Below are 13,133 nucleotides of genomic sequence, written 5' to 3'. Positions count from 1 at the left end.
CCATATCACCGCGGGGGGATTCCCAAGTCTCGCAAACCTTTTCTTCAATACAGGACTCTGCGCATTTCTGGAATTGAAGTCCATCACGCATTTCGGGGCCATGGCTACTCGCGCTTGTCTCTCAATCCCTAGTAGGGTATTCCGCCCGCAGCGCAACTTCTCCAGCACGCGACCGTCCAAGGCCGACGTCACACATGCGGTAAACCCTTCTCCCCGCAACGCCTTGGCGCAGACGGTTCGAGCTTGACACAATGGATACTCATCGATGACAAGGTAATTGGCGCCGGGGTGGTAGGGCTTGCGGTTGCGCGGCAACTGGCGTCGCGAGAGGGTACCTCGACCATCCTCCTGGAGAGGCACGAAGCGGCAGGAACAGAGACGAGCAGCCGTAATTCCGAGGTGATTTTCATTCCACATCCACAACTGCGCCAGTCGCCAGTCGCCAGACCAGGAAAGAAAGATTTGACTAATGCCGCTTTGCAACTTGGGTTTGATACTAGGTTATCCACGCCGGGCTATACTACGGAGCCGACTCGCTCAAAGCACAACTATGCATCCGAGGGAAACACCTGATGTACGACCTGTGCGCTCAGCACGGCATCCCGCACCGTAACACGATGAAATGGATCGTCGCGCAGAACGAGGAGCAATGGCGCGCCGCGATGGCCGTGCACGCGCTCGCACAGCAACTCGGGGTCCCGACGCGGCCGGTCGGGCGCGAGGAGGCCGCGCGGCGCGAGCCAGAGGTCCAGGCGCTCGCGGGGATCGTGGAGAGCTCCTCGACGGGGATCGTTGACAGCCACGCGCTCATGACGTACCTGCAGGGCGACTTTGAAGACCGCGGTGGGGACTGCGCGTTCCTGACGGCCGTGACGGGGATCGAGGCGCTGGAGGGCGGGCGCGCGGGCTACCGCATCACGGCTGTGTCGGCGGACGGCGCGGAGACGTCCATCACGGCGCAGACGCTGGTCAACAGCGCGGGAAACGCTGCGTGCCAGGTCAGTAACATGGTGCTGCCGCGGGAGCGGCACCGCACGCCCTACTACGCCAAGGGCACGTATTTCGGGTACTCGGCGTCGTTTCCCAGGACGTCCGTCCTGGTGTATCCGGCGACGCTGCCGGGCCATGGCGGGCTGGGCACCCATTTGACCCTCGACATGGCGGGGAGGATCCGGTTCGGGCCTGACGTCGAGTGGGTGGACGATCCGACGGATCTGAAGCCCAGCCCGGCCAGGCTGCAGCAGGCGTTGCCCGAGATCAAAGCCTACCTGCCTCACGTGGACCCGGACGCCATCACGCTGGATTACTGCGGGATCCGGCCCAAGCTGGGGCGAGGCGGAGCCGTGAACACGGGCAAGGGGTTCCAGGACTTTGTCATCCAGGAGGAAGAGGGATTTCCTGGGTTCATCAATCTGCTGGGCATTGAGAGCCCGGGGTTGACGAGTTCGCTTGCCATTGCGGAGATGGTCGAGGGGCTTCTCTATCGATGATGGGGTGTTGCATGATGACATGACTTTCCAGCGCTGACCTTGTCCTATACCCTATGCATATGTTCATCGGTCCATTGCTTGGCTATAATCTCTATGACCCAGCACGCATAGATACCTAGACAACAGCAATCTCAACAAAAAAAAAAAAAACTACAACTTTCAATCACATCTCTAAATCTCCTTTTAGGAAACCTCTCCCTCCACCCAATCTGAACCAGAATGTACAGAGAATAAGCTCTCTCTCTACCCAGATCCTCATCCATCCATACTCTGGTTCTGACGTCAAGCACTCCTTCCCGAACGACGTGAACCCCAAAATCCCATAGCTGGTTCACCCACACATATCCGCTTGCGCACTGTATGCACTGTTACTCAGCTTCTCAGTGTGGACTGTGGAGTGGGAGTTACATCACGTAGATCGCGGACTCCGCCAGACTGAGGGAGATACATACTCCATACGGTAGGAATTGCCACATATGGGGTTCTTGAGGTATTAATGTGGCTGGTATTAATTTTTTTTTCTTCCTGGTCCGTTCGCTGGAGGTTTTGAACACTGTACATATATCGAACAATTGCAGAGAGATGACGGATGAGTCCATGTTAGAATTCACCTCAAGTCCAGTCGTCATCCAGTCGTGTCATCAAACGTCTACCATCTCTTGCTATATACACAGAGCTTAAACGATCTACGCGCGAGATTATCGCGATAAGCAAATGCAGCGACCGCAATCGCAGAGCCATCCACGACGTCCGCACCAGCGCACCAGCCAAGATTCTTCCAAATATAACCGCTGCTGGGACTGGATTGTCGTTGACGGCAATTGCCACTACGCCAAAAACCGCTCCACCTTCCGCTCCTACCGACGCGCACCAGGGCGGATCGGCCGGTCGCGCGTCCTGGGCATCGGTACAGTCGAGCTGGAGGTTCAGCGTGCGCCTCGTGATCCCCGTTCCAACAAGCTTGTCCTCGAGGATGTATGGCACATGCCAGATGCGCGGTGTAACGGGTTGAGCGCTCCCACGTACAAGGCGGCAAATCCGCCCTTGTCGGTTGAGACACAGGGGGAGCATTGCCAGGCGAAAAAGGAGGAAGATGGTGAGGCGCAATGGTTTGGGGATCCGTACTGTGGCTTGTCGAGGGTAGTGCTGGCGGGCAACCCAGAGGGAGACTCATATCTTCGGGATGGTCAGGGTCATATGCTGGACGTCAGCGCCACACCAGAGGAACTGAGTAAGCTGCATAGCCGAGTTCGACAGTGGTGATTAATTGATCTTGTCTGACAACCTTGCATACGATGTGTGTAAATAATCGGTTTGCCGTTCGTCAAGGATGGTCAATCCACAATCATTTCATCAACTTATAACTCGAGAGCCAAAGGGTACTCGTAGTCGAGAAGCATACTATCTCCGTTGGTTTGGAAAAAATAGCCTGACAGGTTTGGGGTGGTCCTGTTAGTCAACAACTCTAGCATTATACGATGCGTCTGAGCCAGCAAGATGCTCATTCCACATCCATAAGCACGTCGCCCATGATATGAAGGATATGGGAGAACTTCCGGACGCTCCATTTGCCAGCATCTTTCAAGAGCCCTGCGTAATCCAGCATGATCCGTCGTGCCGATTGATAGCCTCCTTGGATGGGGACTCCACGAAGATACATCGTCCCTCCGTTGCGGATGAAATTTACTGCTGGGTTATCCGAGGGAATAAAGGACTGACTGCCTCGGGGTTCCATGAAACTAGTGAACCCCTCTCGACCAACTGACTGCCAGTTGATGTTGTCCAGCAGCTCTATTGAAGTGCCTCCGGCCGATGCCGCGGGAGGGTTCGGTGCCATGAATGTATACAGCGCCAGCACAAGCCCCGCAGAGAAGAGTGCGAACACGGAGTGGAACATGGTATGATCTGAGGCTTTTCGGTTCATCATGGCTTTGTAGATTTGTGCTGCGTGGAGACACGCTCTTCTGGCTGCAGGTGTTTGAGCCCACGCCGCAATATCATCCAAAGCCTTTCGAGCAGGAAGGGGACCTGCACGTCCAGCGGCCAGGTCAAATATTTGGATGTCAGCCGTGAGCGTCATGCACATGTTATGCCACATAACGGCAACATTCACGTCAAGTCGTTCAAGAGCCTCGCTGTACTTATTGGTGATCTGCAACTGGAGGGTAGGTAGGCACCTCGCTCGACCGTCCATCGCGTATGTGTGGCATGGCGCGAACGGATAGCTCGCACGATTCGACAGTAGACGATGATAAGCCTCGGATAGTCGTAATTGTACCATTGCTAGCACCCCGTGCATACACAAGCCATCCACTGAGCCGTCCAGTGCCGGAAGATCGACATTTTCTGACGGAGCAACAACAGTTGGCATTAGAACTCGCTTGCCACTGCGAATCAGCTGCATCCACTGCATGGAGCTTTTCGCGTTGAAAAGCGCTTCATCACATGGGAGAATGAGCTGTATAGCATCTGGCACAATGACAGGGCTCATCGATAAGAAGGAAGAATACCAAGAGTCGAGCAGCAAGAGTCCGGTGATGAGTCTATTTGAGGTCAGAAATTGGAACTCTTTGCGACATAGGTACACACCTTTTCACCGACTCGACTTTACTCCATGCCTTCCACCTCGCGTCGACATCAGGCACGGTCTCAAAAATGCTCATATCAAGTATTTGGCCTTCTGTTGCTGCAAACAGCCCATGTCGTTGCGCGACCTAAAAATGTGTTGGCTCAACTCTTGAAAAGAAACTCAGGTGGCGCTTACAGTAACGAGGCTGATATAGAGCATTTGGCTCTGCGCTATGTGTTCCTTCTCCTGGTATAGGTTAGCGCATACTCCGAAGTCAGAGATCAAGCTTGTCATACCCCGGTCATCGCAGCAAGATTAAGAAACAGAAATGCCGCTGCAAAGGTAGACAAAGTGCCCACAGCGTCCTGATTTCCAGCCGCACACTTAGCCAGCTCGCCCGTAATTCGTGCAAGCACCAGCTGTTAAAAAAACATTAGCTTTGTCAGACTGTATACACATGGCTCACCCACATTGAAGTTCTTTGAGACGAAGGTTGTCGTCCCCTTGGTTCCCAGCAAGATCATACCAATCAGACACATGACATAGAGCACTGACGAGCGGGACTTCTTTGCAGTGAATGTAGGGATATGGATGAAAGGCACAAGGGGGTGGAAGTTGCGGAAATACAAGTCCAGAGCCATGTCTAAGACCTCGGCCGGGGGGAAGGTGTGAAGGGAGCCAAAGGTTGCCGCAGACCCTGCTGAAGAAACCGGGGTTGCATCTGACTGTCTCAAATGTGGATCTGAGATTTGAATCTGGCCAAAGGTTGCGTGAAGATGCTGCCTGCACTCCTCGTCCAGCCCATACCTTGACCCTATTAGCAGGGCAGGGGAATTATTATAGGATTGCCCGGAATATAGGTTGAAGATATTGTCCAGGGAAATGCGAACTACATCTCGCCATAGAGCATTCATGAGACGCCCAGCGCCATTGGATGGAGCAAGCCAATACCGCTGAACCCTGGCAAACCGTTCACTCGGGATGTCGTTTCCGGACTGGATGCTCATCCCCTCAACCGGATGGCTATGTAGCCGCTCATCGGGCGGTACTGTAGCTCGATCGCTTATCGAACCCATAGTGGCCTCAGGCGCGAGGTCTATCGAGCTATGATGAGAGGTGGTATCGCCTCGAGGTTCCAGCCAGAATTGCAAAACGTCATTTGGCATAGGGTCGAACAGCGAGGCTCTATATGCGGGGGCTTCTGTTGCTCCCACGTCACCCCATTCAAAATAATTCTGCTGCTCATCCATTAACAAAGAGTTGATCTGCGGCCCCGTCCGAGCCTGGTGCGCGGATATGTCCGCCAGAAAGTCAAGAGAAGATGGTTGGATGCCAGCTGCTGTTGGTAGAGGGGCATCGCGTGGCATGACTGGCATACTTTGCACTGGTTGTACGTCGCAGGAATTCACATTAGGGATCAATTGACTACTGTCATTGACTAGCGAGTGCTGCTGGTCATAAATCTGACTGGGCGCTGGATGAGGTTGACTCTTTACAACGCTGGTGGTAGCACTTGCGGAGGCGCCGTTGTGGCCCTTTGCATGACGGCTGAGAACATCGCTGTTGGAGGGAGGTTAGCAGATGATATCTCGAAGCTTCTGCTTGAAGCAGCCAACGCCAATGACATGCTGCATGACCCACCTTCGGGAGAAGCGTTTGTGACAGACATTACACTCGTACGGTTTTTCCTTGGTATCTGTTCGAACCCGAGGGTCAGAAGCGTCAGACACGTATGGCCAGTGAAGAGCAAGGTTTACTAACGCGATCGTTCGTGACGCTTGAAGTGCTCCGTCTTTTTGAACCGGCGGTCACAGATGTTACACTTTTTCAGGACCATGACGAATCTCGCAGGACTGCGAGGTGATCGAAAAAGGAGAGAAGGATCCAAGATCACATCACCACCACATCAATGTATGCAAATCATAAGAGGAAGAAGACACTGGATGATGGTGACAAGGGGAGGGGGAGAGCGAAGGAGATGGAAGCAGAAGATGTTGCGCGCTCTTGAATATCTTCAACAACCAACTAGTAGGTCGACTTACTTAATGGCCAATGCTGAGGGGATTGGTTGTTACCCGTTTGGTCAGGTTATGTCTGATACGGTTTAGTGCTCCTATGGAGATGCGGGTTCAACGTGGGAGCCGCGGTATCAAATGCGGTATGGTACGCGCACTTACAGGTTGTGTATGTCTTTGCTGAGTTTGCTCTTCTGGACACTCTCATGACTCCAAACCATGGTCATTCAAATATTTAGAATCACTGATGCTTGGTATATTAGTATGGTAGTAGGATATACAGATGGACAATCTAATCTATTCATGCAGTGCGCGGTAGTTGAATTCCTAGATATGACCGAGTACCTACAGGGTCTGTCCTCGGGTTCCATGTATTGATATTGTAGACTGAGACACACCCCATGGGGAAAATTACTATTATTTCCTCCTCTCCATCGACCTGCAACATCATCATCAAATCATCATTAGCACTTGGCTTCTCTTTAAATTGGAAGAACGCCCAGCTGTCGAATTTTGATTTTTATTGATCCAAAGTTGACAGCCCATATGACTCCAGCCACAATGCTAGTCAGCGCCGCGCACAGAGGGGATGCCGTCGTCGGCAGTTGTTGATCCTTGATCTCCCGACCTCATATTTCAAGTCTAACTGGCAACTCAACATCCTCATATTGCCTGTGACTTTGGATTGAGATGCTAGCTTCGTCTATAGAGTTCTGCACTTCATGCTATGATTTCCAAGGACTTTGGAGGACGAGGATCTGATGACCAAAACTCAAGATTCTGGGAAATGCCCAGCTGACGGCAGAGCGGTATGGTTTGATGTTCCATGAACTGCTGGACCACTTGTGGCCCATTTCTCTCGTGAATTTCTAGTAGCTCACGAGGGTTATGAATCCTAGAGTCAGTTATTCACCTGCGTGTCTGTTCCGCTTCGGCGCGCAGTGCGAAGAGTTGGTTCATAGGCGGACTGTGAGGTTAGTGGAGTGCTATGAACTTCGTTCAAAGGGTTCCAAAGTCGATGTCGCTCCAGCAGAGCCTCAAAGTGTTCTAGACGCGGATCTAGAAAATGACTTGGCTGTCGAAGGTGACACCTAGCCAAAACGCTCCGGTGGACTGAGCCAGACTATGCCAGCAACGACACCCTATCCCCCGGATTCTGCACTTGTTCCTGACTTTGCATCGCATGATAATCCCATGAATCGATGGCGTTGACATATCGCGTCGATGTATCCTTCGAGAGCGCAACCCTGGGGTGGACTTGTAGGTGTTCCACTTGCTGCCCCTGGTAAGTATGCAAGAACTTCAGAACTCATCGGTCATACAAGACACTGGCTCTTTATCAAGCTGTCAAAAGCCACTACAGAAAAAATTGCTGTTTATAACAGTGGGGCAACAATCCGCGTGCCCCACGGAGATCTGATGTGGACTGGGGAGGAGAGCAATAAGTATATTCTTGAAAGTCCCAGAAAATCCAGACTCCAATTCCACGATCCAGACAGACGACGAATCTCTCTGCTCAATTCAGCTGACATAAGGCGAATATCGGGATTTTTTGTTCTCATATCCATACGTAGTATTGTAACCATTCCCGAGTTCCGGATACTTCTCCGGCCTTTCGAGCATAATCCGTCGTTTCACACCATCTTTCCGACGATTGTGATGTCCTATCCAATTCCGGGTTGTCGGGGAGATTGCTGGGTGGTGTTGATGAGCTGTGGCAGAACCCGTATGCTGCCGGCGAGTCTATTTGAGGAGCTTCCCGAGACTGAAAGCTGCTCCCGTTCTTCCTCTTTGGAGAGAAATTCCTCTTTTCACCAAATAGTAGGAGCCTCAGGCTACCAATCGATCTGTAACCGAGTTGTCAGGGTTCTTTGCCGATGCGGATCCCGAGTCGGAAGTAAGCCAGTTGTATACATTACATGGACGGCTGGCTCATACACATCTTCTAGTACTGCAAGCTACCTAGGTACCTATATACGATAGAGAGCATAGGTATCATTGATAGAGGTAGAAAACATGGCATAATACCTTTGATCTACACAGACATTTGCCCTTTCTATTTACAAACAGAGAGCGCATCATGTTACAATATGAGGACTCTTCTCCAAGCAGGATGAACACTTTCCCATCCTAGGTAATAATCACAATAAAGAAAGTTACGAGACGACACCTAGGTATCAGGGTGTAAATTACCGTACCCACGTGTTATTTCCGGACGTGGGGCCGGCTTCGGAAGGCGGCAAAACAGTCTAATCGCTCCTAGGTAGTAGGTACTAGTACTCCGTACGTACTACTAGTAACACTAAACACTAACTGCTTCCATTTCTTAGTCCCAAACTGCTCTGTGAGCCAACTTGTACAGCCCAGAAAGAGATGGCGGATAATCGCTTTGTCGGCAACCCTGGCGTTATTCGCTAGCCGATATGCCTTCTGGATCCTCTGGAGTAGATATCGAGAGAGCTTCCCCAGGTGCCCCAGAACCGCCAGCGTTCTTTTTCGTGGTTTCGGCTTCTTGTCTTCCTTTTATCCCTTTCTTTTCCTTCTTCTCTTCTTTCTTCTCTTCTCTTTTCTTCTTTCTTTCCTTAATTTCGACTCATTTGTTGGAGTATTCATTAGAGGTCCGACCATGTCGCGACCTCTCCCAGCGGTCTTCCGCCCCATCTTTGGGCGGCGGAACTTCTCCGTCTCCGCCAACAGAAGAGCCATTGATAAAGTATGCGCGTCGGCTCAGGAAGCCATCAAGGACATGAAGGGGAGCTCGACCGTGCTCTGCGGTGGTTTCGGTTTCTCCGGTGTCGCCAACACTCTGATCAATGCTGTGCGTGATCGTCCCGATATCAAGGATTTGACGGTGGTCTCCAACAATGCTGGAATGCCTGGTGCGGGTCTGGGTATGTTTGTGCTCAGAGCTTCGACATGAAGCGACCAATGATTGATAGATAGAGATCGGGTGCTGACAATCTCCAGGCCAATTGCTCGAATCTGGCCAAATCACCAAAATGATTGCTTCTTTCATCGGTGCAAACAAGGTCTTCGAAAAGATGTATCTCAACGGCGATCTCGCTCTGGAACTTACCCCCCAAGGCACCATTGCTGAAAAGTGTGCTGCTGGTGCAGCTGGTATCCCTGCTTTCTACACTCCCGCTGCTTATGGAACAATTGGTAGGTCTTTTGCGCGCCTATGGTACAGACTGCACAACTGAGGATGTCGCTGACCATGGCCCCTTTAGTGCAAACTGGTGAGCTCCCCGTGCGTTACAACAAGGATGGTACCGTCAAGGAATACTCCAAGCCCAAGGAAACCCGGCAATTCAACGGCAAGAACTACATCATGGAAGAATCGATTTTCGGCGACTACGCTTTGATCCGCGTCCACAAGGCGGACAAGCTCGGTAACTGCCAGTTCCGCAAGGCCATGAACAACTTCAACGAGGCCATGGCCAAGAATGCCAAGTACACCATCGTCGAGGCTGAACATATTGTCGAAGTTGGCGAGCTTGCTCCGGAGGAGATTCACCTGCAGGGCATCTACGTCAACAAGGTTATCCAGAGCACGGAAAAGACCATGATTGAGAACCCCACCTTCGCCAAGGATCCCAGTGAAATGCTCAAGGCTGGTATGTTAACTCTACATTATCCGGTATGTATGTTTCCCCCGGCTAATCGTTGTAGGTTCTGGCGAGGCCACTGCTCGTCGTGAACGGATCGTCAAGCGCGCCGCCAAGGAATTCAAGGACGGCATGTACGTCAACCTCGGTATCGGCATTCCCCTGATCGCCCCCGCATATCTCCCTGAAGGCGTCGAGGTCGTTCTGCAGGCCGAGAACGGCATCCTGGGCCTGGGCCCCTATCCCCAGCCCGGCCAGGAGGACCCCGATCTGATCAACCCCGGCAAGGAGACCGTCACCCTTAACCCCGGCGCTTCGGTCTTCGGTTCCCACGAGAGCTTCGGCATGATCCGCGCTGGCCGCATCGATCTCACCATGCTCGGCGCCCTGCAGGTTAGCCAGTACGGTGACCTGGCCAACTTCATGCTCCCCGGCAAGGTCAAGGGCGTCGGAGGCGCCATGGACCTCGTTGCCAACCCTGAGAAGACCAAGGTCGTCGTGACCATGGACCACACCGATAAGAAGGGCAACCCCAAGATTCTGTCCGAGTGCACCTTCCCCCTCACCGGTCCTCGCTGCGTGTGGAAGATCATTACCGATCTGGCCGTCTTCGAGGTCAGCCCCACCGATGGTCTGACGCTGGTCGAGACCGCCGAGGGTGTGACTGTCGAGGAGATCCGCAGCAAGACCGAGGCTCCCTTTAAGGTCGCCGAGACTCTTGGAACATTTTAAATGATTTGCGACAAGAGTATATGTTTTGTTTTGTTTTTTCCCCCAACGTCTTGTAATTTAGATGTTATATCCATAGAGTTGAATTTACGGTTTTGATATCCTTCTAGCCGAAGCTACCGATGTTGAATTACTAAGAGATTCAGAGATTCAGAGATTCCCATATATCGATTCCAATCATAGTGGAATCAAGCTCTCCCAGGCAATCAGGATCCCCCAGACGAATAGGGCAGCACCCGGGCAATTTTCCAGAGGGTTGAGACCCATAGCTGGCATTGCATCAAGCACGCTTTACTAACCCCAAGCCTGTTGTATCAGAAACCTTGCAGTTCATACCACACCCATAACATAACCTCTCAAACGCACCATGGGACCAGCAGCACGGAAACAGGAAGATGAAGGCATCTAAATCCCTAGGATGGATGAAAGGTGATGCTATTCGTGGTGCTATTCTAGCCGGGCAATCAGCTTACTCCAGTTAGCCTCAACATCCCCTTCTTCTCCCCCTCCGAGCCTGCGCCTGGGAAAAGCGAAACATGCCCCCCCGTCAGAGTACCGGTTAAGGTCATATCTCGAATCCCTCTGTATGGTGCTGAAATCTCATAATGCGCCGGTCACTTTTTCCTACCATCCAGATAGAGCACGAGCCCAACATGATTCTGCGACCTCAACGTCGCCATGCCTTCGAGCTGAGTCTCGAAGGTCACACCTCAGCCTTCTTTGGTTTACGGGCCGAATGATCTAGCCCTGAAAATGGAGGTTTAGGGTAGCCAGTCTCTTGTTTAACCAGGTTTACAATGGTTGTCTACAAAGCACTACCTAGGTCCGAGGGGGAGATTAGCGTTTCATTCGATAAATTGCAGCATATCACTCCCCCTTTCGCGAGGCCTTAACTACAAGTGTCTGACCCTCCTGTGCCGTCACTCCGTCGCTCACCTTCCGCATCCTGCACAGCCTCCTGATCCCAGAAATCAGCCTCATCGTCACGTTCGACGAGCTCGACCGGGGGACGAAGGACATTGAGGCGAGCTTCAATACGCGAACCGAACCACGGGGGGCTAGGACCGAAGACCACCATGAACTGTCCCACTGGAATGCCGAACCTCAGAACCGGGTATATGCTCATATCTAGCCGCAGGTCTTTATTGTGCTCAGTAAACTTAGCTGTCAGGCCCTCGGCGATTGAGCCCGCGGTGTGGCCGTATCCCCCCGTGACCGTCCAACTGCGAATCATTCCCCATGCTGCTGCAACTTGGTCAGGGTGGAGGCCCGTTTGTTCCGCACCTTCTTGGGCAAAGAAACACAGATCGCCCGGTCATCCCGGGTTAGTCGCTCCTTGTCCGTCTTCGAGGGACGAGGAATGGAGGACGTGGAGACCCTTCGTTCCGACTTTTGTAGGGAATCCTGCGAGAAGGGGGAACTTGTCTCCATTTGTGAAAAGACAAAAATAAAAATAAGAAATACATGAAAACCCCAACTCCCGCACCCACCATTGCAAGGGTACCCAATGTCGGGCGCGAGTGCAACACAGCTTGCGGGGCCAGGAAGGTGGCTACCGGGCCTAAGGCCGCTCAAAAGAGCAGCTCTTGTGGCCGCGGTAGAGACAGTTATTACACTTCCTGGCCAACCCGCCGGAAATGCATGCCGCAAACGCCAAGCTTGTGCTTGGGTCGCGACAGGCGCTACACTCCTCACCGGTGGGAGGTCTCGCCCCAGCCCGAGTTACAAGGATGGCCTCGCGGAGCTGGGAGCGAATTCCCAGCTGACTGGGTGCACCGAAGCCACACCAGTCAACGGATCGCAGCGGGACCCTGGTAATCCACGCTAGCTCCCGGTTTGACAGGTGGCGGCTATAGGCCACCGCTAGGGGGCAGACATATAGATGTTAGGGCAGCTGAGGGCCCTGTGAGGAGCCAAAAGTGCATAAGACCTGCTCCCTAAGGTAGGATGCCGAGGGCCAGAGGGTGCCTAGGATCCATGACCTTTAGGCTTCGGGGTGAAGTGGATTAAAGTCGTCGCCAAGTCTGCCACGGAGGCGGTCGATGACTTTCCCGCTGCCTTCAAAAAAGATAGCGGAAGCGAGTTGAGCCACATACGTACCACCCTACTTACGTTCGGTGTCGCCTTCTGGGAGCCTGTGTAGTTCGTAGGATCCGCCTCTTTCGAATCACTTTGGTAACCATGCCCAGTTTCCGGATGTGCGATGGATACTACTGGATGTATACGCCATTCAGGCGGGAAGTCCAGACGGTAAGAGGACCTGCGAATTGGTTGCCGATCTTCCGAGTGCCTTGCAACGCAGACAAAGGTGGAAATTGAGGGTCGAAGATCGAGACATGCGACGAGGATGTCCTCTTGAGAATACTCGACTCTGGCTTCATATATTGTTATTCCTTGAGAAACGCCACAGCTGATGACAAAACGGAAGGAAGGGTGGATGACGTCGAGATGTTCAGCAAGAAGGACCGCTTTATGAGCTACTTACTGGTATAATATGAGCGGGCTCAAAACCGTCGAAGTCCTCCATGAAGTCCTCCATGTCGGCTTCCAGCGCTTCAAGACCAGAGATAACACATCTTTAATCACGTCTCTTGACTTGTCTTTGCGTTTGTCAGGTTGTTAGCTGAACATGATGGGAACACAAGTTTACTTACAGTGGGAAAATTGCATCTCGACCGGAGTTTGGAAACGAGTGAGTTCGAATAAAGTATAAGATTTATCT

The 13,133-nt window shown here is 52.4% G+C and overlaps 5 protein-coding genes across 5 annotated transcripts, besides 2 other annotated features; 3 read left to right on the top strand and 2 right to left on the bottom strand.

Moving 5' to 3' along the window:
- Positions 1–100: 100 nt before the first annotated feature.
- On the top strand, positions 101–1,490 carry ACLA_030540 (NAD(P)/FAD-dependent oxidoreductase; the record flags this gene model as incomplete). Its single annotated transcript, XM_001269746.1, has 3 exons — positions 101–235; positions 274–399; positions 501–1,490. The coding sequence occupies 3 exons, from the start codon at positions 101–103 to the stop codon at positions 1,488–1,490; spliced, it is 1,251 nt and encodes a 416-aa protein (XP_001269747.1).
- Positions 1,491–2,204: 714 nt separating this feature from the next.
- On the top strand, positions 2,205–2,753 carry ACLA_030530 (uncharacterized protein; the record flags this gene model as incomplete). The annotated part of the gene is made up of 1 exon (XM_001269745.1): positions 2,205–2,753. One exon carries the CDS (start codon positions 2,205–2,207, stop codon positions 2,751–2,753), a length of 549 nt encoding a protein of 182 aa, XP_001269746.1.
- Positions 2,754–2,991: 238 nt separating this feature from the next.
- On the bottom strand, positions 2,992–5,896 carry ACLA_030520 (FTFMHR domain-containing protein; the record flags this gene model as incomplete). Its single annotated transcript, XM_001269744.1, has 7 exons — positions 2,992–4,033; positions 4,080–4,204; positions 4,255–4,305; positions 4,356–4,478; positions 4,530–5,619; positions 5,701–5,755; positions 5,821–5,896. The coding sequence occupies 7 exons, from the start codon at positions 5,894–5,896 to the stop codon at positions 2,992–2,994; spliced, it is 2,562 nt and encodes an 853-aa protein (XP_001269745.1).
- Positions 5,897–8,615: 2,719 nt separating this feature from the next.
- Positions 8,616–8,648: a microsatellite.
- A 52-nt stretch (positions 8,649–8,700) lies between these two features.
- On the top strand, positions 8,701–10,414 carry ACLA_030510 (3-oxoacid CoA-transferase; the record flags this gene model as incomplete). Its single annotated transcript, XM_001269743.1, has 4 exons — positions 8,701–8,965; positions 9,042–9,236; positions 9,305–9,691; positions 9,747–10,414. 4 exons carry the CDS (start codon positions 8,701–8,703, stop codon positions 10,412–10,414), a joined length of 1,515 nt encoding a protein of 504 aa, XP_001269744.1.
- A 1,227-nt stretch (positions 10,415–11,641) lies between these two features.
- ACLA_030500 (uncharacterized protein) lies at positions 11,642–12,950 on the bottom strand (the record flags this gene model as incomplete). Its single annotated transcript, XM_001269742.1, has 2 exons — positions 11,642–11,836; positions 12,897–12,950. 2 exons carry the CDS (start codon positions 12,948–12,950, stop codon positions 11,642–11,644), a joined length of 249 nt encoding a protein of 82 aa, XP_001269743.1.
- Positions 12,928–12,951: a microsatellite.
- Between the last annotated feature and the right edge of the window lie 182 nt (positions 12,952–13,133).

Source organism: Aspergillus clavatus, genomic scaffold (genome assembly GCF_000002715.2).
Source record: "Aspergillus clavatus NRRL 1 1099423829805 genomic scaffold, whole genome shotgun sequence".
NCBI lineage: Eukaryota > Fungi > Ascomycota > Eurotiomycetes > Eurotiales > Aspergillaceae > Aspergillus > Aspergillus clavatus.
Note: the sequence above shows the minus strand (reverse complement) of the source record. Positions and strands in the feature narration are given on the sequence as shown.